The 25,284-nt window shown below is 51.5% G+C and overlaps 1 protein-coding gene across 1 annotated transcript in view; it reads right to left on the bottom strand.

Annotated features, from left to right (window-relative positions):
* Nucleotides 1-25,284, bottom strand: part of LOC311115921 (N-acetylglucosamine-6-sulfatase-like) — a 67,585-nt gene that overhangs the window by 24,816 nt on the left and 17,485 nt on the right. The window contains exons 3-4 of the mRNA XM_084191045.1: nt 6,652-6,858; nt 1,289-1,354 (exon numbers count right to left, since the gene is read on the bottom strand). Of these exons, the coding sequence (XP_084047171.1) occupies nt 1,289-1,354; nt 6,652-6,858 (273 nt within the window). The remainder of the gene's footprint in view (nt 1-1,288; nt 1,355-6,651; nt 6,859-25,284) is intronic.

The following is a 25,284-nucleotide window of genomic DNA, read 5'->3' as shown; positions in this document are numbered from 1 at the left end:
GTCTAGACTGATATAGTGGATAATCTAATCTCCCCAGAGTCTAGACTGATATAGTGGATAATCTAATCTCCCCAGAGTCTAGACTGATATAGTGGATAATCTAATCTCACCAGAGTCTAGACTGATATAGTGGATAATCTAATCTCCCCAGAGTCTAGACTGATATAGTGGATAATCTAATCTCCCCAGAGTCTAGACTGATATAGTGGATAATCTAATCTCCCCAGAGTCTAGACTGATATAGTGGATAATCTAATCTCACCAGAGTCTAGACTGATATAGTGGATAATCTAATCTCCCCAGAGTCTAGACTGATATAGTGGATAATCTAATCTCACCAGAGTCTAGACTGATATAGTGGATAATCTAATCTCCCCAGAGTCTAGACTGATATAGTGGATAATCTAATCTCCCCAGAGTCTAGACTGATATAGTGGATAATCTAATCTCCCCAGAGTCTAGACTGATATAGTGGATAATCTAATCTCCCCAGAGTCTAGACTGATATAGTGGATAATCTAATCTCCCCAGAGTCTAGACTGATATAGTGGATAATCTAATCTCACCAGAGTCTAGACTGATATAGTGGATAATCTAATCTCCCCAGAGTCTAGACTGATATAGTGGATAATCTAATCTCACCAGAGTCTACACTGATATAGTGTATAATCTAATCTCACCAGAGTCTAGACTGATATAGTGGATAATCTAATCTCCCCAGAGTCTAGACTGATATAGTGGATAATCTAATCTCCCCAGAGTCTAGACTGATATAGTGGATAATCTAATCTCCCCAGAGTCTAGACTGATATAGTGGATAATCTAATCTCCCCAGAGTCTAGACTGATATAGTGGATAATCTAATCTCCCCAGAGTCTAGACTGATATAGTGGATAATCTAATCTCCCCAGAGTCTAGACTGATATAGTGGATAATCTAATCTCCCCAGAGTCTAGACTGATATAGTGGATAATCTAATCTCACCAGAGTCTAGACTGATATAGTGGATAATCTAATCTCACCAGAGTCTAGACTGATATAGTGGATAATCTAATCTCCCCAGAGTCTAGACTGATATAGTGGATAATCTAATCTCCCCAGAGTCTAGACTGATATAGTGGATAATCTAATCTCCCCAGAGTCTAGACTGATATAGTGGATATTCTAATCTCCCCAGAGTCTAGACTGATATAGTGGATAATCTAATCTCCCCAGAGTCTAGACTGATATAGTGGATAATCTAATCTCCCCAGAGTCTAGACTGATATAGTGGATAATCTAATCTCACCAGAGCGATCCAGTAGTCCCATCCCAGAGGAACATGCTCCACTCCTCCTGCATCTGGGTTCCCATACTGAAACAGAGAGAGAGTCTGTTTCTATACTAAACCACATGTATAGTCAGTTTCCATACTGAAACACAGAGACAGAGTCTGTTTCTATACTAAACCACATGTATAGTCAGTTTCCATACTGAAACAGAGACAGAGTCAGTTTCTATACTAAACCACATGTATAGTCAGTTTCCATACTGAAACAGAGAAAGAGTCAGTTTCTATACTAAACCACATGTATAGTCAGTTTCCATACTGAAACAGAGACAGAGTCAGTTTCTATACTAAACCACATGTATAGTCAGTTTCCATACTGAAACACAGAGACAGAGTCAGTTTCTATACTAAACCACATGTATAGTCAGTTTCCATACTGAAACCGAGACAGAGTCTGTTTCTATACTAAACCACATGTATAGTCAGTTTCCATACTGAAACACAGAGACAGAGTCAGTTTCTATACTAAACCACATGTATAGTCAGTTTCCATACTGAAACAGAGACAGAGTCAGTTTCTATACTAAACCACATGTATAGTCAGTTTCCATACTGAAACAGAGAGAGTCAGTTTCTATACTAAACCACATGTATAGTCAGTTCCCATACTGAAACACAGAGTCTGTTTCTATACTAAACCACATGTATAGTCAGTTTCCATACTGAAACAGAGACAGAGACAGTTTCTATACTAAACCACATGTATAGTCAGTTTCCATACTGAAACACAGAGACAGAGTCAGTTTCTATACTAAACCACATGTATAGTCAGTTTCCATACTGAAACAGAGACAGAGTCAGTTTCTATACTAAACCACATGTATAGTCAGTTTCCATACTGAAACAGAGACAGAGTCAGTTTCTATACTAAACCACATGTATAGTCAGTTTCCATACTGAAACAGAGACAGAGTCAGTTTCTATACTAAACCACATGTATAGTCAGTTTCCATACTGAAACAGAGACAGAGTCAGTTTCTATACTAAACCACATGTATAGTCAGTTCCCATACTGAAACACAGAGTCTGTTTCTATACTAAACCACATGTATAGTCAGTTTCCATACTGAAACAGAGACAGAGTCTGTTTCTATACTAAACCACATGTATAGTCAGTTTCCATACTGAAACACAGAGACAGAGTCAGTTTCTATACTAAACCACATGTATAGTCAGTTTCCATACTGAAACACAGAGACAGAGTCTGTTTCTATACTAAACCACATGTATAGTCAGTTTCCATACTGAAACCGAGACAGAGTCTGTTTCTATACTAAACCACATGTATAGTCAGTTTCCATACTGAAACACAGAGACAGAGTCAGTTTCTATACTAAACCACATGTATAGTCAGTTTCCATACTGAAACAGAGACAGAGTCAGTTTCTATACTAAACCACATGTATAGTCAGTTTCCATACTGAAACAGAGACAGAGTCTGTTTCTATACTAAACCACATGTATAGTCAGTTTCCATACTGAAACAGAGACAGAGTCTGTTTCTATACTAAACCACATGTATAGTCAGTTCCCATACTGAAACACAGAGACAGAGTCAGTTTCTATACTAAACCACATGTATAGTCAGTTTCCATACTGAAACACAGAGACAGAGACAGTTTCTATACTAAATCACATGTATAGTCAGTTTCCATACTGAAACAGAGACAGAGTCAGTTTCTATACTAAACCACATGTATAGTCAGTTTCCATACTGAAACAGAGACAGAGTCAGTTTCTATACTAAACCACATGTATAGTCAGTTTCCATACTGAAACACAGAGACAGAGTCAGTTTCTATATTAAACCACATGTATAGTCAGTTTCCATACTGAAACAGAGACAGAGTCAGTTTCTATACTAAACCACATGTATAGTCAGTTTCCATACTGAAACAGAGACAGAGTCAGTTTCTATACTAAACAACATGTATAGTCAGTTCCCATACTGAAACACAGTCTGTTTCTATACTAAACCACATGTATAGTCAGTTTCCATACTGAAACAGAGACAGAGACAGTTTCTATACTAAACCACATGTATAGTCAGTTTCCATACTGAAACACAGAGACAGAGTCAGTTTCTATACTAAACCACATGTATAGTCAGTTTCCATACTGAAACAGAGACAGAGTCAGTTTCTATACTAAACCACATGTATAGTCAGTTTCCATACTGAAACAGAGACAGAGTCTGTTTCTATACTAAACCACATATATAGTCAGTTTCCATACTGAAACACAGAGACAGAGTCAGTTTCTATACTAAACCACATGTATAGTCAGTTTCCATACTGAAACACAGAGACAGAGTCAGTTTCTATACTAAACCACATGTATAGTCAGTTTCCATACTGAAACACAGAGACAGAGTCAGTTTCTATACTAAACCACATGTATAGTCAGTTTCCATACTGAAACACAGAGACAGAGTCAGTTTCTATACTAAATCACATGTATAGTCAGTTTCCATACTGAAACACAGAGACAGAGTCTGTTTCTATACTAAACCACATGTATAGTCAGTTCCCATACTGAAACACAGTCTGTTTCTATACTAAACCACATGTATAGTCAGTTTCCATACTGAAACAGAGACAGAGTCTGTTTCTATACTAAACCACATGTATAGTCAGTTTCCATACTGAAACACAGAGACAGAGTCAGTTTCTATACTAAACCACATGTATAGTCAGTTTCCATACTGAAACACAGAGACAGAGTCTGTTTCTATACTAAACCACATGTATAGTCAGTTTCCATACTGAAACCGAGACAGAGTCTGTTTCTATACTAAACCACATGTATAGTCAGTTTCCATACTGAAACACAGAGACAGTCAGTTTCTATACTAAACCACATGTATAGTCAGTTTCCATACTGAAACCGAGACAGAGTCAGTTTCTATACTAAACCACATGTATAGTCAGTTTCCATACTGAAACACAGAGACAGAGTCAGTTTCTATACTAAACCACATGTATAGTCAGTTTCCATACTGAAACAGAGACAGAGTCAGTTTCTATACTAAACCACATGTATAGTCAGTTTCCATACTGAAACAGAGAGAGAGTCAGTTTCTATTCTAAACCACATGTATAGTCAGTTTCCATACTGAAACAGAGACAGAGTCAGAGAGACAGAAAGAGAGTCAGTTCACAGAGATTCAGAGCCAGACAGGGTGAGTTCCTATACATTGATCCATAGTGTGTGAGTCGGGGGGGGGGGGGGGGGGTCTATACATTGATCCATAGTGTGTGAGTCGGGGGGGGGGGGGGGGTCTATACATTGATCCATAGTGTGTGAGTCGAGGGGGGGGGGGGGTCTATACATTGATCCATAGTGTGTGAGTCGGGGGGGGGGGGGGGGTCTATACATTGATCCATAGTGTGTGAGTCGAGGGGGGGGGGGGGTAAACTGAGTGTTACTCAGAGGACCTGCTGCTACTCTGAGATAAAGCCATTCGTACATGTCCTCCGAGAGTTAGGGAGGTGTGGGAACAGATCATCACCCTTACAGTGTAATCTACATACATGATAGGACATGATGACGTGAAGATGCTGTGTGTGGTGTGGTTGTGGTATGGTTGTGGTATGGTTGTGGTATGGTTGTGGTATGGTTGTGGTATGGTTGTGGCATGCTGTCATATTGTTGCAGACTCTTACCTTGTCCAAAGTAATTGCCCCTTTGGGATAAATACCGTTTTTTAAAATTGAATTGGTTGAGGTATTTCCCAGTGAAGGAGGTCTGGTAGCCAGCGTAGGGTTAGTGGTAGAGTTAGGTGAGGTCTAGTTACCTGGTTGAGGTACTTCCCAGCGAAGGAGGTCTGGTAGCCAGCGTAGGGTTAGTGGTAGAGTTAGGTGAGGTGTAGTTACCTGGTTGAGGTACTCCCCAGTGAAGGAGGGGTCTGGTAGCCAGCGTAGGGTTAGTGGTAGAGTTAGGTGAGGTGTAGTTACCTGGTTGAGGTACTCCCCAGTGAAGGAGGGGTCTGGTAGCCAGCGTAGGGTTAGTGGTAGAGTTAGGTGAGGTGTAGTTACCTGGTTGAGGTACTCCCCAGTGAAGAAGGTCTGGTAGCCAGCGTAGGGTTAGTGGTAGAGTTAGGTGAGGTGTAGTTACCTGGTTGAGGTACTCCCCAGTGAAGGAGGGGTCTGGTAGCCAGCGTAGGGTTAGTGGTAGAGTTAGGTGAGGTGTAGTTACCTGGTTGAGGTACTTCCCAGTGAAGAAGGTCTGGTAGCCAGCGTAGGGTTAGTGGTAGAGTTAGGTGAGGTGTAGTTACCTGGTTGAGGTACTCCCCAGTGAAGGAGGGGTCTGGTAGCCAGCGTAGGGTTAGTGGTAGAGTTAGGTGAGGTGTAGTTACCTGGTTGAGGTACTCCCCAGTGAAGGAGGGGTCTGGTAGCCAGCGTAGGGTTAGTGGTAGAGTTAGGTGAGGTGTAGTTACCTGGTTGAGGTACTTCCCAGTGAAGGAGGGGTCTGGTAGCCAGCGTAGGGTTAGTGGTAGAGTTAGGTGAGGTGTAGTTACCTGGTTGAGGTACTCCCCAGTGAAGGAGGGGTCTGGTAGCCAGCGTAGGGTTAGTGGTAGAGTTAGGTGAGGTGTAGTTACCTGGTTGAGGTACTCCCCAGTGAAGGAGGGGTCTGGTAGCCAGCGTAGGGTTAGTGGTAGAGTTAGGTGAGGTGTAGTTACCTGGTTGAGGTACTTCCCAGTGAAGGAGGGGTCTGGTAGCCAGCGTAGGGTTAGTGGTAGAGTTAGGTGAGGTGTAGTTACCTGGTTGAGGTACTCCCCAGTGAAGAAGGTCTGGTAGCCAGCGTAGGGTTAGTGGTAGAGTTAGGTGAGGTGTAGTTACCTGGTTGAGGTACTCCCCAGTGAAGGAGGGGTCTGGTAGCCAGCGTAGGGTTAGTGGTAGAGTTAGGTGAGGTGTAGTTACCTGGTTGAGGTACTCCCCAGTGAAGGAGGGGTCTGGTAGCCAGCGTAGGGTTAGTGGTAGAGTTAGGTGAGGTGTAGTTACCTGGTTGAGGTACTCCCCAGTGAAGGAGGTCTGGTAGCCAGCGTAGGGTTAGTGGTAGAGTTAGGTGAGGTGTAGTTACCTGGTTGAGGTACTCCCCAGTGAAGGAGGGGTCTGGTAGCCAGCGTAGGGTTAGTGGTAGAGTTAGGTGAGGTGTAGTTACCTGGTTGAGGTATTTCCCAGCGAAGAAGGTCTGGTAGCCAGCGTAGGGTTAGTGGTAGAGTTAGGTGAGGTGTAGTTACCTGGTTGAGGTATTTCCCAGCGAAGAAGGTCTGGTAGCCAGCGTAGGGTTAGTGGTAGAGTTAGGTGAGGTGTAGTTACCTGGTTGAGGTACTTCCCAGCGAAGAAGGTCTGGTAGCCAGCGTAAGCCTGCAGTAGAGCAGGGAAGGTCTGGGGCTCTTGGGTCTTCTGCCAGGCCGGGCTGCTGCAGTTCCCTTCCAGAGTGTTGTTGATCACATGGTGGTTATGGGGATACTTCCCTGTTAGGATGCTGGCTCTGCTGGGACAGCACAGTGGGCTGGCTACAAACTGGAGAGAACACAACAAGATACCCCCATCAGGTAAGATAACCCAAACTCTAACTAAGTGTTAGGATGCTGGCTACAAACTGGAGAGAACACAACAAGATACCCCCATCAGGTAAGATAACCCAAACTCTAACTAAGTGTTAGGATGCTGGCTCTGCTGGGACAGCACAGTGGGCTGGCTACAAACTGGAGAGAACACAACAAGATACCCCCATCAGGTAAGATAACCCAAACTCTAACTAAGTGTTAGGATGCTGGCTCTGCTGGGACAGCACAGTGGGCTGGCTACAAACTGGAGAGAACACAACAAGATACCCCCATCAGGTAAGATAACCCAAACTCTAACTAAGTGTTAGGATGCTGGCTACAAACTGGAGAGAACACAACAAGATACCCCCATCAGGTAAGATAACCCAAACTCTAACTAAGTGTTAGGATGCTGGCTCTGCTGGGACAGCACAAGTGGGCTGGCTACAAACTGGAGAGAACACAACAAGATACCCCCATCAGGTAAGATAACCCAAACTCTAACTAAGTGTTAGGATGCTGGCTCGGCTGGGACAGCACAGTGGGCTGGCTACAAACTGGAGAGAACACAACAAGATACCCCCATCAGGTAAGATAACCCAAACTCTAACTAAGTGTTAGGATGCTGGTTCTGCTGGGACAGAGGTCGAGCTGACAGGGACAGGAAAACCAGGCCTACTGGCTGTAGAATGGCCTGAGCAGAGATATTATGATAAAATTCCACTCAGCATGTCTCCTGGTGTCAAAGTCTAACTTCTGTTTTGTTTTCAGATTTAAAAACTGTAAAACAGGTCAAATATCTGCTTCATCGGGTGCTAGATCATGGTTGATCACGCGTTGGAAATATTATTAACCAGGATACTCACAGCGTTGGAGACCAACCGTAACCCCTAACTCTGACCCCAAGGCCCTCCAGAGGGTGGTGAAGACTGTCCAGGACATCACTGGGACCGTGCTCCCACCCATCCAGGACATCACTGGGACCGTGCTCCCACCCATCCAGGACATCACTGGGACCGTGCTCCCACCCATCCAGGACATCACTGGGACCATGCTCCCACCCATCCAGGACATCACTGGGACCGTGCTCCCACCCATCCAGGACATCACTGGGACCGTGCTCCCACCCATCCAGGACATCACTGGGACCGTGCTCCCACCCACCCAGGACATCACTGGGACCGTGCTCCCACCCATCCAGGACATCACTGGGACCGTGCTCCCACCCCATCCAGGACATCACTGGGACCATGCGCCAACCCATCCAGGACAATACTGGGACCGTGCTCCCACCCATCCAGGACATCACTGGGACCGTGCTCCCACCCATCCAGGACATCACTGGGACCGTGCTCCCACCCATCCAGGACATCACTGGGACCGTGCTCCCACCCATCCAGGACATCACTGGGACCGTGCTCCCACCCATCCAGGACATCACTGGGACCGTGCTCCCACCCATCCAGGACATCACTGGGACCGTGCTCCCACCCATCCAGGACATCACTGGGACCGTGCTCCCACCCATCCAGGACATCACTGGGACCGTGCTCCCACCCATCCAGGACATCACTGGGACCGTGCTCCCACCCATCCAGGACATCACTGGGACCGTGCTCCCACCCATCCAGGACATCCCTGGGACCGTGCTCCCACCCATCCAGGACATCACTGGGACCGTGCTCCCACCCATCCAGGACATCACTGGGACCGTGCTCCCACCCATCCAGGACATCACTGGGACCGTGCTCCCACCCATCCAGGACATCCCTGGGACCGTGCTCCCACCCATCCAGGACATCCCTGGGACCGTGCTCCCACCCATCCAGGACATCACTGGGACCGTGCTCCCACCCATCCAGGACATCACTGGGACCGTGCTCCCACCCATCCAGGACATCACTGGGACCGTGCTCCCACCCATCCAGGACATCACTGGGACCGTGCTCCCACCCATCCAGGACATCACTGGGACCATGCTCCCACCCATCCAGGACATCACTGGGACCGTGCTCCCACCCATCCAGGACATCACTGGGACCGTGCTCCCACCCATCCAGGACATCACTGGGACCATGCGCCAACCCATCCAGGACATCCCTGGGACCGTGCTCCCACCCATCCAGGACATCACTGGGACCGTGCTCCCACCCATCCAGGACATCACTGGGACCGTGCTCCCACCCACCCATCCAGGACATCACTGGGACCGTGCTCCCACCCACCCATCCAGGACATCCCTGGGACCGTGCTCCCACCCATCCAGGACATCTCTGGGACCGTGCTCCCACCCATCCAGGACATCACTGGGACCGTGCTCCCACCCATCCAGGACATCACTGGGACCGTGCTCCCACCCATCCAGGACATCACTGGGACCGTGCTCCCACCCATCCAGGACATCTACTCAAAATGGTGCCTGAGGAAGGCCCGCAGCATCATCAAGGACCCAACACACCCTCCAGCCACGAGCTGTTCTCTCCCTTACCATCAGACGGACGGTATCGGAGCATGAGGTCTGATACCAACAGGCTCAGAGACAGTTTCTATCTACAAGCCATCAGACTGTATTGGAGCATGAGGTCTGATACCAACAGGCTCAGAGACAGTTTCTATCTACAAGCCATCAGACTGTATCGGAGCATGAGGTCTGATACCAACAGGCTCAGAGACAGTTTCTATCTACAAGCCATCAGACTGTATCGGAGCATGAGGTCTGATACCAACAGGCTCAGAGACAGTTTCTATCTACAAGCCATCAGACTGTATTGGAGCATGAGGTCTGATACCAACAGGCTCAGAGACAGTTTCTATCTACAAGCCATCAGACTGTATTGGAGCATGAGGTCTGATACCAACAGGCTCAGAGACAGTTTCTATCTACAAGCCATCAGACGGTACCGGAGCATGAGGTCTGATACCAACAGGCTCAGAGACAGTTTCTATCTACAAGCCATCAGACTGTATCGGAGCATGAGGTCTGATACCAACAGGCTCAGAGACAGTTTCTATCTACAAGCCATCAGACTGTATTGGAGCATGAGGTCTGATACCAACAGGCTCAGAGACAGTTTCTATCTACAAGCCATCAGACTGTATTGGAGCATGAGGTCTGATACCAACAGGCTCAGAGACAGTTTCTACCTGCCAGCCATCAGACTGTATTGGAGCATGAGGTCTGATACCAACAGGCTCAGAGACAGTTTCTATCTACAAGCCATCAGACTGCTGAACACTTCAACTAGACTGACCACCTGCTGATTCTCTGCACCTCAGCACCTCCCAGCTGCTGCTACCAGACTCTTATGGGGGCGGCAGGTAGCTTAGTGGGTATGAGCGTTGTGCCAGTAACCGAAAGGTCTCTGGTTCTAATCCCCGAGCCGACTAGGTGAAAAATCTGTCGATGTGCCCTTAAGAAAGGCACTTAACCCTAATTGCTCCTGTAAGTCGCTCTGGATAAGAGCGTCTGCTAAATGACTAAAAATGTAAATGTAAATATTCTACTGCTCAGTTTATCCACTGCCCCCATCCCCCCCTTCCCCAATACACATGGAAATATTGGACTACAAATAGTTCCTTCCTGTATTATGCTATGCTAAATTGTTAATTTTATTCTACTACCATTTCCTTTATGTTCCTGTTATTGTTGTTCCCTGTCTGACCCCGCTCCACCCCACTGTCCTGTTATTGTTGTTCCCTGTGTGACCCCGCTCCACCCCACTGTCCTGTTATTGTTGTTCCCTGTGTGACCCCGCTCCACCCCACTGTCCTGTTATTGTTGTTCCCTGTCTGACCCCGCTCCACCCCACTGTCCTGTTATTGTTGTTCCCTGTGTGACCCCGCTCCACCCCACTGTCCTGTTATTGTTGTTCCCTGTCTGACCCCGCTCCACCCCACTGTGACCCCGCTCCACCCCACTGTCCTGTTATTGTTGTTCCCTGTGTGACCCCGCTCCACCCCACTGTCCTGTTATTGTTGTTCCCTGTCTGACCCCGCTCCACCCCACTGTGACCCCGCTCCACCCCACTGTGACCCCGCTCCACCCCACTGTCCTGTTATTGTTGTTCCCTGTGTGACCCCGCTCCACCCCACTGTCCTGTTATTGTTGTTCCCTGTGTGACCCCGCTCCACCCCACTGTCCTGTTATTGTTGTTCCCTGTCTGACCCCGCTCCACCCCACTGTCCTGTTATTGTTGTTCCCTGTGTGACCCCGCTCCACCCCACTGTCCTGTTATTGTTGTTCCCTGTCTGACCCCGCTCCACCCCACTGTCCTGTTATTGTTGTTCCCTGTCTGACCCCGCTCCACCCCACTGTCCTGTTATTGTTGTTCCCTGTGTGACCCCGCTCCACCCCACTGTCCTGTTATTGTTGTTCCCTGTCTGACCCCGCTCCACCCCACTGTCCTGTTATTGTTGTTCCCTGTGTGACCCCGCTCCACCCCACTGTCCTGTTATTGTTGTTCCCTGTCTGACCCCGCTCCACCCCACTGTCCTGTTATTGTTGTTCCCTGTCTGACCCCGCTCCACCCCACTGTCCTGTTATTGTTGTTCCCTGTGTGACCCCGCTCCACCCCACTGTCCTGTTATTGTTGTTCCCTGTGTGACCCCGCTCCACCCCACTGTCCTGTTATTGTTGTTCCCTGTCTGACCCCGCTCCACCCCACTGTCCTGTTATTGTTGTTCCCTGTCTGACCCCGCTCCACCCCACTGTGACCCCGCTCCACCCCACTGTGACCCCGCTCCACCCCACTGTGACCCCGCTCCACCCCACTGTGACCCCGCTCCACCCCACTGTACTGTATAACTCTACAATCTAAATAACTGAACTGTCTCCTCATTTCAATACGTAGCCTATAAATATCCTGCTCCATGACCACTGGCCTTATGTACCGTCCTCCTAAAGCTAATGAATCATTCCTGTCTGAACCACTCCCCCTCGCTTACTGTTGCTTGGCGATGTGAATATTCACATGGACTCATCAAACCCAAAACTTGCCTCTGATTTTCATTGCTGTTCTGGGCTATTTCAATATCACCCAACATGTCAATGTTCCCATTCACATCAAGGGACATATACTAGACTCATCTGCTCTGTTGACCTCAACCTAACCCATATTACCTCATATGTATATACTGTATTCTATAATATTCCACTGTATCTTAGTCCATGCCGCTCTGTCATTGCTTGTCCATATATGTATATTTTCTTAAATTCCATTCCTTACTAGATTTGTGTGTATAGGGTATATGTTGTGAAATTGTTAGATATTACTGCACTGTCGGAGCTAGAAGCACAAGCATTTCGCTACACCCGCTATAAAATCTGCTAAACACGTGTATGTGACAAATAAAATTTGATTTGGTTTGATGACCGAGTCGCATTACCACGGTAACCTCCCGCCCTTAAAGGGGCAGGTGACATTTTGTGTCTCATCTGTGATATTTTGGTTAAAAGAAATTAAACAATATACCACATGACTTCTTACTAGTAATACATTTATTGTTTTAGAAACATTACAAAGCATGTTTTTCTGTGTTTTGTTGGTGTAATTTTTGTGAAAAGCAATATTTGTGAAGATAGTAAATCTGAGTGACACAGTGGCTGGTGGACCCAAACATATATTTTAGGCCCTGCCACTCCAACTACAAAACAGCTGCAGTCAACCAGTCTTATAAAAAGCCTGGACTGGACTCCACCATCCGCCCCATTTCCAACCTCCCCTTCCTTATAAAAGCCTGGCCTGGACACCACCATCCGCCCCATTTCCAACCTCCCCTTCCTTATAAAAGCCTGGCCTGGACACCACCATCCGCCCCATTTCCAACCCCCCCTTCCTTATAAAAGCCTGGCCACCACCATCCGCCCCATTTCCAACCCCCCCTTCCTTATAAAAGCCTGGCCTGGACACCACCATCCGCCCCATTTCCAACCCCCCCTTCCTTATAAAAGCCTGGCCTGGACACCACCATCCGCCCCATTTCCAACCTCCCCTTCCTTATAAAAGCCTGGCCTGGACACCACCATCCGCCCCATTTTCAACCCCCCCTTCCTTATAAAAGCCTGGCCTGGACTCCACCATCCGCCCCATTTCCAACCTCCCCTTCCTTATAAAAGCCTGGCCTGGACACCACCATCCGCCCCATTTCCAACCCCCCCTTCCTTATAAAAGCCTGGCCTGGACACCACCATCCGCCCCATTTCCAACCTCCCCTTCCTTATAAAAGCCTGGCCTGGACACCACCATCCGCCCCATTTCCAACCTCCCCTTCCTTATAAAAGCCTGGCCTGGACACCACCATCCGCCCCATTTCCAACCTCCCCTTCCTTATAAAAGCCTGGCCTGGACACCACCATCCGCCCCATTTCCAACCTCCCCTTCCTTATAAAAGCCTGGCCTGGACACCACCATCCAGCTGCAGTCAACCCATCTTTAAAAAGCCTGGCCTGGACACCACCATCCAGCTGCAGTCAACCCATCTTTAAAAAGCCTGGCCTGGACACCACCATCCGCCCCATTACCAACCTCCCCTTCCTTATAAAAGCCTGGCCTGGACACCACCATCCGCCCCATTTCTAACCCCCCCTTCCTTATAAAAGCCTGGCCTGGACACCACCATCCGCCCCATTTCCAACCTCCCCTTCCTTATAAAAGCCTGGCCTGGACACCACCATCCGCCCCATTTCCAACCTCCCCTTCCTTATAAAAGCCTGGCCTGGACACCACCATCCGCCCCATTTCCAACCTCCCCTTCCTTATAAAAGCCTGGCCTGGACACCACCATCCCCCCCATTTCCAACCTCCCCTTCCTTATAAAAGCCTGGCCTGGACACCACCATCCAGCTGCACTCAACCCATCTTTAAAAAGCCTGGCCTGGACACCACCATCCGCCCCATTTCCAACCTCCCCTTCCTTATAAAAGCCTGGCCTGGACACCACCATCCGCCCCATTTCCAACCTCCCCTTCCTTATAAAAGCCTGGACTGGACACCACCATCCGCCCCATTTCCAACCTCCCCTTCCTTATAAAAGCCTGGACTGGACACCACCATCCACCCCATTTCCAACCTCCCCTTCCTTATAAAAGCCTGGCCTGGATTCCACCATCCGCCCCATTTCCAACCTCCCCTTCCTTATAAAAGCCTGGACTGGACTCCACCATCCGCCCCATTTCCAACCTCCCCTTCCTTATAAAAGCCTGGCCTGGACTCCACCATCCGCCCCATTTCCAACCTCCCCTTCCTTATGAAGACTCTGGAGCTAACCCTAACCCTAACCCTGGCCTGGACTCCACCATCCGCCCCATTTCCAACCTCCCCTTCCCTATGAAGACTCTGGAGCTAACCCTAACCCTAACCCTGGCCTGGACTCCACCATCCGCCCCATTTCCAACCTCCCCTTCCTTATGAAGACTCTGGAGCTAACCCTAACCCTAACCCTGGCCTGGACTCCACCATCCGCCCCATTTCCAACCTCCCCTTCCTTATGAAGACTCTGGAGCTAACCCTAACCCTAACCCTGGCCTGGACTCCACCATCCGCCCCATTTCCAACCTCCCCTTCCTTATGAAGACTCTGGAGCTAACCCTAACCCTAACCCTGGCCTGGACTCCACCATCCGCCCCATTTCCAACCTCCCCTTCCTTATGAAGACTCTGGAGCTAACCCTAACCCTAACCCTGGCCTGGACTCCACCATCCGCCCCATTTCCAACCTCCCCTTCCTTATAAAAGCCTGGCCTGGACACCACCATCCGCCCCATTTCCAACCTCCCCTTCCTTATAAAAGCCTGGCCTGGACACCACCATCCGCCCCATTTCCAACCTCCCCTTCCTTATAAAAGCCTGGCCTGGACACCAGCATCCAGCTGCAGTCAACCCATCTTTAAAAAGCCTGGCCTGGACACCACCATCTGCCCCATTTCCAACCTCCCCTTCCTTATGAAGACTCTGGAGCTAACCCTAACCCTAACCCTGGCCTGGACTCCACCATCCGCCCCATTTCCAACCTCCCCTTCCTTATGAAGACTCTGGAGCTAACCCTAACCCTAACCCTGGCCTGGATTCCACCATCCGCCCCATTTCCAACCTCCCCTTCCTTATGAAGACTCTGGAGCTAACCCTAACCCTGGCCTGGACTCCACCATCCGCCCCATTTCCAACCTCCCCTTCCTTATGAAGACTCTGGAGCTAACCCTAACCCTAACCCTGGCCTGGACTCCACCATCCGCCCCATTTCCAACCTCCCCTTCCTTATGAAGACTCTGGAGCTAACCCTAACCCTAACCCTGGCCTGGACTCCACCATCCGCCCCATTTCCAAACTCCCCTTCCTTATGAAGACTCTGGAGCTAACCCTAACCCTAACCCTGGCCTGGACTCCACCATCCGCCCCATTTCCAACCTCCCCTTCCTTATGAAGACTCTGGAGCTAACCCTAACCCTAACCCTGGCCTGGACTCCACCATCCGCCCCATTTCCAACCTCCCCTTCCTTATAAAAGCCTGGCCTGGACACCACCATCCGCCCCATTTCCAACCTCCCCTTCCTTATAAAAGCCTGGCCTGGACACCACCATCCGCCCCATTTCCAACCTCCCCTTCCTTATAAAAGCCTGGCCTGGACACCACCATCCGCCCCATTTCCAACCTCCCCTTCCTTATAAAAGCCTGGCCTGGACACCACCATCCAGCTGCAGTCAACCCATCTTTAAAAAGCCTGGCCTGGACACCACCATCCAGCTGCAGTCAACCCATCTTTAAAAAGCCTGGCCTGGACACCACCATCCGCCCCATTACCAACCTCCCCTTCCTTATAAAAGCCTGGCCTGGACACCACCATCCGCCCCATTTCCAACCCCCCCTTCCTTATAAAAGCCTGGCCTGGACACCACCATCCGCCCCATTTCCAACCTCCCCTTCCTTATAAAAGCCTGGCCTGGACACCACCATCCGCCCCATTTCCAACCTCCCCTTCCTTATAAAAGCCTGGCCTGGACACCACCATCCGCCCCATTTCCAACCTCCCCTTCCTTATAAAAGCCTGGCCTGGACACCACCATCCGCCCCATTTCCAACCTCCCCTTCCTTATAAAAGCCTGGCCTGGACACCACCATCCAGCTGCAGTCAACCCATCTTTAAAAAGCCTGGCCTGGACACCACCATCCGCCCCATTTCCAACCTCCCCTTCCTTATAAAAGCCTGGCCTGGACACCACCATCCGCCCCATTTCCAACCTCCCCTTCCTTATAAAAGCCTGGCCTGGACACCACCATCCGCCCCATTTCCAACCTCCCCTTCCTTATGAAGACTCTGGAGCTAACCCTAACCCTAACCCTGGCCTGGATTCCACCATCCGCCCCATTTCCAACCTCCCCTTCCTTATGAAGACTCTGGAGCTAACCCTAACCCTAACCCTGGCCTGGATTCCACCATTCGCCCCATTTCCAACCTCCCCTTCCTTATGAAGACTCTGGAGCTAACCCTAACCCTGGCCTGGACACCACCATCCGCCCCATTTCCAACCTCCCCTTCCTTATAAAAGCCTGGCCTGGACACCACCATCCGCCCCATTTCCAACCTCCCCTTCCTTATAAAAGCCTGGCCTGGACACCACCATCCGCCCCATTTCCAACCTCCCCTTCCTTATAAAAGCCTGGCCTGGACACCACCATCCAGCTGCAGTCAACCCATCTTTAAAAAGCCTGGCCTGGACACCACCATCCAGCTGCAGTCAACCCATCTTTAAAAAGCCTGGCCTGGACACCACCATCCGCCCCATTACCAACCTTCCCTTCCTTATAAAAGCCTGGCCTGGACACCACCATCCGCCCCATTTCCAACCCCCCCTTCCTTATAAAAGCCTGGCCTGGACACCACCATCCGCCCCATTTCCAACCTCCCCTTCCTTATAAAAGCCTGGCCTGGACACCACCATCCGCCCCATTTCCAACCTCCCCTTCCTTATAAAAGCCTGGCCTGGACACCACCATCCGCCCCATTTCCAACCTCCCCTTCCTTATAAAAGCCTGGCCTGGACACCACCATCCGCCCCATTTCCAACCTCCCCTTCCTTATAAAAGCCTGGCCTGGACACCACCATCCAGCTGCAGTCAACCCATCTTTAAAAAGCCTGGCCTGGACACCACCATCCGCCCCATTTCCAACCTCCCCTTCCTTATAAAAGCCTGGCCTGGACACCACCATCCGCCCCATTTCCAACCTTCCCTTCCTTATAAAAGCCTGGCCTGGACACCACCATCCGCCCCATTTCCAACCTCCCCTTCCTTATAAAAGCCTGGCCTGGACACCACCATCCAGCTGCAGTCAACCCATCTTTAAAAAGCCTGGCCTGGACACCACCATCCGCCCCATTTCCAACCTCCCCTTCCTTATAAAAGCCTGGCCTGGACACCACCATCCGCCCCATTTCCAACCTCCCCTTCCTTATAAAAGCCTGGCCTGGACACCACCATCCGCCCCATTTCCAACCTCCCCTTCCTTATAAAAGCCTGGCCTGGACACCACCATCCGCCCCATTTCCAACCTCCCCTTCCTTATAAAAGCCTGGACTGGACACCACCATCCGCCCCATTTCCAACCTCCCCTTCCTTATAAAAGCCTGGACTGGACACCACCATCCACCCCATTTCCAACCTCCCCTTCCTTATAAAAGCCTGGCCTGGATTCCACCATCCGCCCCATTTCCAACCTCCCCTTCCTTATAAAAGCCTGGACTGGACTCCACCATCCGCCCCATTTCCAACCTCCCCTTCCTTATAAAAGCCTGGCCTGGACTCCACCATCCGCCCCATTTCCAACCTCCCCTTCCTTATGAAGACTCTGGAGCTAACCCTAACCCTAACCCTGGCCTGGACTCCACCATCCGCCCCATTTCCAACCTCCCCTTCCCTATGAAGACTCTGGAGCTAACCCTAACCCTAACCCTGGCCTGGACTCCACCATCCGCCCCATTTCCAACCTCCCCTTCCTTATGAAGACTCTGGAGCTAACCCTAACCCTAACCCTGGCCTGGACTCCACCATCCGCCCCATTTCCAACCTCCCCTTCCTTATGAAGACTCTGGAGCTAACCCTAACCCTAACCCTGGCCTGGACTCCACCATCCGCCCCATTTCCAACCTCCCCTTCCTTATGAAGACTCTGGAGCTAACCCTAACCCTAACCCTGGCCTGGACTCCACCATCCGCCCCATTTCCAACCTCCCCTTCCTTATGAAGACTCTGGAGCTAACCCTAACCCTAACCCTGGCCTGGACTCCACCATCCGCCCCATTTCCAACCTCCCCTTCCTTATGAAGACTCTGGAGCTAACCCTAACCCTAACCCTGGCCTGGACTCCACCATCCGCCCGATTTCCAACCTCCCCTTCCTTATGAAGACTCTGGAGCTAACCCTAACCCTAACCCTGGCCTGGACTCCACCATCCGCCCCATTTCCAACCTCCCCTTCCTTATAAAAGCCTGGCCTGGACACCACCATCCGCCCCATTTCCAACCTCCCCTTCCTTATAAAAGCCTGGCCTGGACACCACCATCCGCCCCATTTCCAACCTCCCCTTCCTTATAAAAGCCTGGCCTGGACACCACCATCCAGCTGCAGTCAACCCATCTTTAAAAAGCCTGGCCTGGACACCACCATCCGCCCCATTTCCAACCTCCCCTTCCTTATGAAGACTCTGGAGCTAACCCTAACCCTAACCCTGGCCTGGACTCCACCATCCGCCCCATTTCCGACCTCCCCTTCCTTATGAAGACTCTGGAGCTAACCCTAACCCTAACCCTGGCCTGGATTCCACCATCCGCCCCATTTCCAACCTCCCCTTCCTTATGAAGACTCTGGAGCTAACCCTAACCCTGGCCTGGACTCCACCATCCGCCCCATTTCCAACCTCCCCTTCCTTATGAAGACTCTGGAGCTAACCCTAACCCTAACCCTGGCCTGGACTCCACCATCCGCCCCATTTCCAACCTCCCCTTCCTTATGAAGACTCTGGAGCTAACCCTAACCCTGGCCTGGACTCCACCATCCGCCCCATTTCCAACCTCCCCTTCCTTATGAAGACTCTGGAGCTAACCCTAACCCTAACCCTGGCCTGGACTCCACCATCCGCCCCATTTCCAACCTCCCCTTCCTTATGAAGACTCTGGAGCTAACCCTAACCCTAACCCTGGCCTGGACTCCACCATCCGCCCCATTTCCAACCTCCCCTTCCTTATAAAAGCCTGGCCTGGACACCACCATCCGCCCCATTTCCAACCTCCCCTTCCTTATAAAAGCCTGGCCTGGACACCACCATCCGCCCCATTTCCAACCTCCCCTTCCTTATAAAAGCCTGGCCTGGACACCACCATCCGCCCCATTTCCAACCTCCCCTTCCTTATAAAAGCCTGGCCTGGACACCACCATCCAGCTGCAGTCAACCCATCTTTAAAAAGCCTGGCCTGGACACCACCATCCAGCTGCAGTCAACCCATCTTTAAAAAGCCTGGCCTGGACACCACCATCCGCCCCATTACCAACCTCCCCTTCCTTATAAAAGCCTGGCCTGGACACCACCATCCGCCCCATTTCCAACCCCCCCTTCCTTATAAAAGCCTGGCCTGGACACCACCATCCGCCCCATTTCCAACCTCCCCTTCCTTATAAAAGCCTGGCCTGGACACCACCATCCGCCCCATTTCCAACCTCCCCTTCCTTATAAAAGCCTGGCCTGGACACCACCATCCGCCCCATTTCCAACCTCCCCTTCCTTATAAAAGCCTGGCCTGGACACCACCATCCGCCCCATTTCCAACCTCCCCTTCCTTATAAAAGCCTGGCCTGGACACCACCATCCAGCTGCAGTCAACCCATCTTTAAAAAGCCTGGCCTGGACACCACCATCCGCCCCATTTCCAACCTCCCCTTCCTTATAAAAGCCTGGCCTGGACACCACCATCCGCCCCATTTCCAACCTCCCCTTCCTTATAAAAGCCTGGCCTGGACACCACCATCCGCCCCATTTCCAACCTCCCCTTCCTTATAAAAGCCTGGCCTGGACACCACAATCCAGCTGCAGTCAACCCATCTTTAAAAAGCCTGGCCTGGACACCACCATCCGCCCCATTTCCAACCTCCCCTTCCTTATAAAAGCCTGGCCTGGACACCACCATACGCCCCATTTCCAACCTCCCCTTCCTTATAAAAGCCTGGCCTGGACACCACCATCCGCCCCATTTCCAACCTCCCCTTCCTTATAAAAGCCTGGCCTGGACACCACCATCCGCCCCATTTCCAACCTCCCCTTCCTTATAAAAGCCTGGACTGGACACCACCATCCGCCCCATTTCCAACCTCCCCTTCCTTATGAAGACTCTGGAGCTAACCCTAACCCTAACCCTGGCCTGGATTCCACCATCCGCCCCATTTCCAACCTCCCCTTCCTTATGAAGACTCTGGAGCTAACCCTAACCCTAACCCTGGCCTGGATTCCACCATCCGCCCCATTTCCAACCTCCCCTTCCTTATGAAGACTCCGGAGCTAACCCTAACCCTGGCCTGGACTCCACCATCCGCCCCATTTCCAACCTCCCCTTCCTTATGAAGACTCTGGAGCTAACCCTAACCCTAACCCTGGCCTGGACTCCACCATCCGCCCCATTTCCAACCTCCCCTTCCTTATGAAGACTCTGGAGCTAACCCTAACCCTAACCCTGGCCTGGACTCCACCATCCGCCCCATTTCCAACCTCCCCTTCCTTATGAAGACTCTGGAGCTAACCCTAACCCTAACCCTGGCCTGGACTCCACCATCCGCCCCATTTCCAACCTCCCCTTCCTTATGAAGACTCTGGAGCTAACCCTAACCCTAACCCTGGCCTGGACTCCACCATCCGCCCCATTTCCAACCTCCCCTTCCTTATAAAAGCCTGGCCTGGACACCACCATCCGCCCCATTTCCAACCTCCCCTTCCTTATAAAAGCCTGGCCTGGACACCACCATCCGCCCCATTTCCAACCTCCCCTTCCTTATAAAAGCCTGGCCTGGACACCAGCATCCAGCTGCAGTCAACCCATCTTTAAAAAGCCTGGCCTGGACACCACCATCTGCCCCATTTCCAACCTCCCCTTCCTTATGAAGACTCTGGAGCTAACCCTAACCCTAACCCTGGCCTGGACTCCACCATCCGCCCCATTTCCAACCTCCCCTTCCTTATGAAGACTCTGGAGCTAACCCTAACCCTAACCCTGGCCTGGATTCCACCATCCGCCCCATTTCCAACCTCCCCTTCCTTATGAAGACTCTGGAGCTAACCCTAACCCTGGCCTGGACTCCACCATCCGCCCCATTTCCAACCTCCCCTTCCTTATGAAGACTCTGGAGCTAACCCTAACCCTAACCCTGGCCTGGACTCCACCATCCGCCCCATTTCCAACCTCCCCTTCCTTATGAAGACTCTGGAGCTAACCCTAACCCTAACCCTGGCCTGGACTCCACCATCCGCCCCATTTCCAAACTCCCCTTCCTTATGAAGACTCTGGAGCTAACCCTAACCCTAACCCTGGCCTGGACTCCACCATCCGCCCCATTTCCAACCTCCCCTTCCTTATGAAGACTCTGGAGCTAACCCTAACCCTAACCCTGGCCTGGACTCCACCATCCGCCCCATTTCCAACCTCCCCTTCCTTATAAAAGCCTGGCCTGGACACCACCATCCGCCCCATTTCCAACCTCCCCTTCCTTATAAAAGCCTGGCCTGGACACCACCATCCGCCCCATTTCCAACCTCCCCTTCCTTATAAAAGCCTGGCCTGGACACCACCATCCGCCCCATTTCCAACCTCCCCTTCCTTATAAAAGCCTGGCCTGGACACCACCATCCAGCTGCAGTCAACCCATCTTTAAAAAGCCTGGCCTGGACACCACCATCCAGCTGCAGTCAACCCATCTTTAAAAAGCCTGGCCTGGACACCACCATCCGCCCCATTACCAACCTCCCCTTCCTTATAAAAGCCTGGCCTGGACACCACCATCCGCCCCATTTCCAACCCCCCCTTCCTTATAAAAGCCTGGCCTGGACACCACCATCCGCCCCATTTCCAACCTCCCCTTCCTTATAAAAGCCTGGCCTGGACACCACCATCCGCCCCATTTCCAACCTCCCCTTCCTTATAAAAGCCTGGCCTGGACACCACCATCCGCCCCATTTCCAACCTCCCCTTCCTTATAAAAGCCTGGCCTGGACACCACCATCCGCCCCATTTCCAACCTCCCCTTCCTTATAAAAGCCTGGCCTGGACACCACCATCCAGCTGCAGTCAACCCATCTTTAAAAAGCCTGGCCTGGACACCACCATCCGCCCCATTTCCAACCTCCCCTTCCTTATAAAAGCCTGGCCTGGACACCACCATCCGCCCCATTTCCAACCTCCCCTTCCTTATAAAAGCCTGGCCTGGACACCACCATCCGCCCCATTTCCAACCTCCCCTTCCTTATGAAGACTCTGGAGCTAACCCTAACCCTAACCCTGGCCTGGATTCCACCATCCGCCCCATTTCCAACCTCCCCTTCCTTATGAAGACTCTGGAGCTAACCCTAACCCTAACCCTGGCCTGGATTCCACCATCCGCCCCATTTCCAACCTCCCCTTCCTTATGAAGACTCTGGAGCTAACCCTAACCCTGGCCTGGACACCACCATCCGCCCCATTTCCAACCTCCCCTTCCTTATAAAAGCCTGGCCTGGACACCACCATCCGCCCCATTTCCAACCTCCCCTTCCTTATAAAAGCCTGGCCTGGACACCACCATCCGCCCCATTTCCAACCTCCCCTTCCTTATAAAAGCCTGGCCTGGACACCACCATCCGCCCCATTTCCAACCTCCCCTTCCTTATAAAAGCCTGGCCTGGACACCACCATCCAGCTGCAGTCAACCCATCTTTAAAAAGCCTGGCCTGGACACCACCATCCAGCTGCAGTCAACCCATCTTTAAAAAGCCTGGCCTGGACACCACCATCCGCCCCATTACCAACCTTCCCTTCCTTATAAAAGCCTGGCCTGGACACCACCATCCGCCCCATTTCCAACCCCCCCTTCCTTATAAAAGCCTGGCCTGGACACCACCATCCGCCCCATTTCCAACCTCCCCTTCCTTATAAAAGCCTGGCCTGGACACCACCATCCGCCCCATTTCCAACCTCCCCTTCCTTATAAAAGCCTGGCCTGGACACCACCATCCGCCCCATTTCCAACCTCCCCTTCCTTATAAAAGCCTGGCCTGGACACCACCATCCGCCCCATTTCCAACCTCCCCTTCCTTATAAAAGCCTGGCCTGGACACCACCATCCAGCTGCAGTCAACCCATCTTTAAAAAGCCTGGCCTGGACACCACCATCCGCCCCATTTCCAACCTCCCCTTCCTTATAAAAGCCTGGCCTGGACACCACCATCCGCCCCATTTCCAACCTTCCCTTCCTTATAAAAGCCTGGCCTGGACACCACCATCCGCCCCATTTCCAACCTCCCCTTCCTTATAAAAGCCTGGCCTGGACACCACCATCCAGCTGCAGTCAACCCATCTTTAAAAAGCCTGGCCTGGACACCACCATCCGCCCCATTTCCAACCTCCCCTTCCTTATAAAAGCCTGGCCTGGACACCACCATCCGCCCCATTTCCAACCTCCCCTTCCTTATAAAAGCCTGGCCTGGACACCACCATCCGCCCCATTTCCAACCTCCCCTTCCTTATAAAAGCCTGGCCTGGACACCACCATCCGCCCCATTTCCAACCTCCCCTTCCTTATAAAAGCCTGGACTGGACACCACCATCCGCCCCATTTCCAACCTCCCCTTCCTTATAAAAGCCTGGACTGGACACCACCATCCACCCCATTTCCAACCTCCCCTTCCTTATAAAAGCCTGGCCTGGATTCCACCATCCGCCCCATTTCCAACCTCCCCTTCCTTATAAAAGCCTGGACTGGACTCCACCATCCGCCCCATTTCCAACCTCCCCTTCCTTATAAAAGCCTGGCCTGGACTCCACCATCCGCCCCATTTCCAACCTCCCCTTCCTTATGAAGACTCTGGAGCTAACCCTAACCCTAACCCTGGCCTGGACTCCACCATCCGCCCCATTTCCAACCTCCCCTTCCCTATGAAGACTCTGGAGCTAACCCTAACCCTAACCCTGGCCTGGACTCCACCATCCGCCCCATTTCCAACCTCCCCTTCCTTATGAAGACTCTGGAGCTAACCCTAACCCTAACCCTGGCCTGGACTCCACCATCCGCCCCATTTCCAACCTCCCCTTCCTTATGAAGACTCTGGAGCTAACCCTAACCCTAACCCTGGCCTGGACTCCACCATCCGCCCCATTTCCAACCTCCCCTTCCTTATGAAGACTCTGGAGCTAACCCTAACCCTAACCCTGGCCTGGACTCCACCATCCGCCCGATTTCCAACCTCCCCTTCCTTATGAAGACTCTGGAGCTAACCCTAACCCTAACCCTGGCCTGGACTCCACCATCCGCCCCATTTCCAACCTCCCCTTCCTTATAAAAGCCTGGCCTGGACACCACCATCCGCCCCATTTCCAACCTCCCCTTCCTTATAAAAGCCTGGCCTGGACACCACCATCCGCCCCATTTCCAACCTCCCCTTCCTTATAAAAGCCTGGCCTGGACACCACCATCCAGCTGCAGTCAACCCATCTTTAAAAAGCCTGGCCTGGACACCACCATCCGCCCCATTTCCAACCTCCCCTTCCTTATGAAGACTCTGGAGCTAACCCTAACCCTAACCCTGGCCTGGACTCCACCATCCGCCCCATTTCCGACCTCCCCTTCCTTATGAAGACTCTGGAGCTAACCCTAACCCTAACCCTGGCCTGGATTCCACCATCCGCCCCATTTCCAACCTCCCCTTCCTTATGAAGACTCTGGAGCTAACCCTAACCCTGGCCTGGACTCCACCATCCGCCCCATTTCCAACCTCCCCTTCCTTATGAAGACTCTGGAGCTAACCCTAACCCTAACCCTGGCCTGGACTCCACCATCCGCCCCATTTCCAACCTCCCCTTCCTTATGAAGACTCTGGAGCTAACCCTAACCCTGGCCTGGACTCCACCATCCGCCCCATTTCCAACCTCCCCTTCCTTATGAAGACTCTGGAGCTAACCCTAACCCTAACCCTGGCCTGGACTCCACCATCCGCCCCATTTCCAACCTCCCCTTCCTTATGAAGACTCTGGAGCTAACCCTAACCCTAACCCTGGCCTGGACTCCACCATCCGCCCCATTTCCAACCTCCCCTTCCTTATAAAAGCCTGGCCTGGACACCACCATCCGCCCCATTTCCAACCTCCCCTTCCTTATAAAAGCCTGGCCTGGACACCACCA

This window comes from Coregonus lavaretus, assembly GCF_964263955.1.
Source record: "Coregonus lavaretus genome assembly, contig: HAP1_SCAFFOLD_1259, whole genome shotgun sequence".
Classification (NCBI taxonomy): domain Eukaryota; kingdom Metazoa; phylum Chordata; class Actinopteri; order Salmoniformes; family Salmonidae; genus Coregonus; species Coregonus lavaretus.
This window is presented reverse-complemented; position numbering and strand designations above follow the sequence as displayed.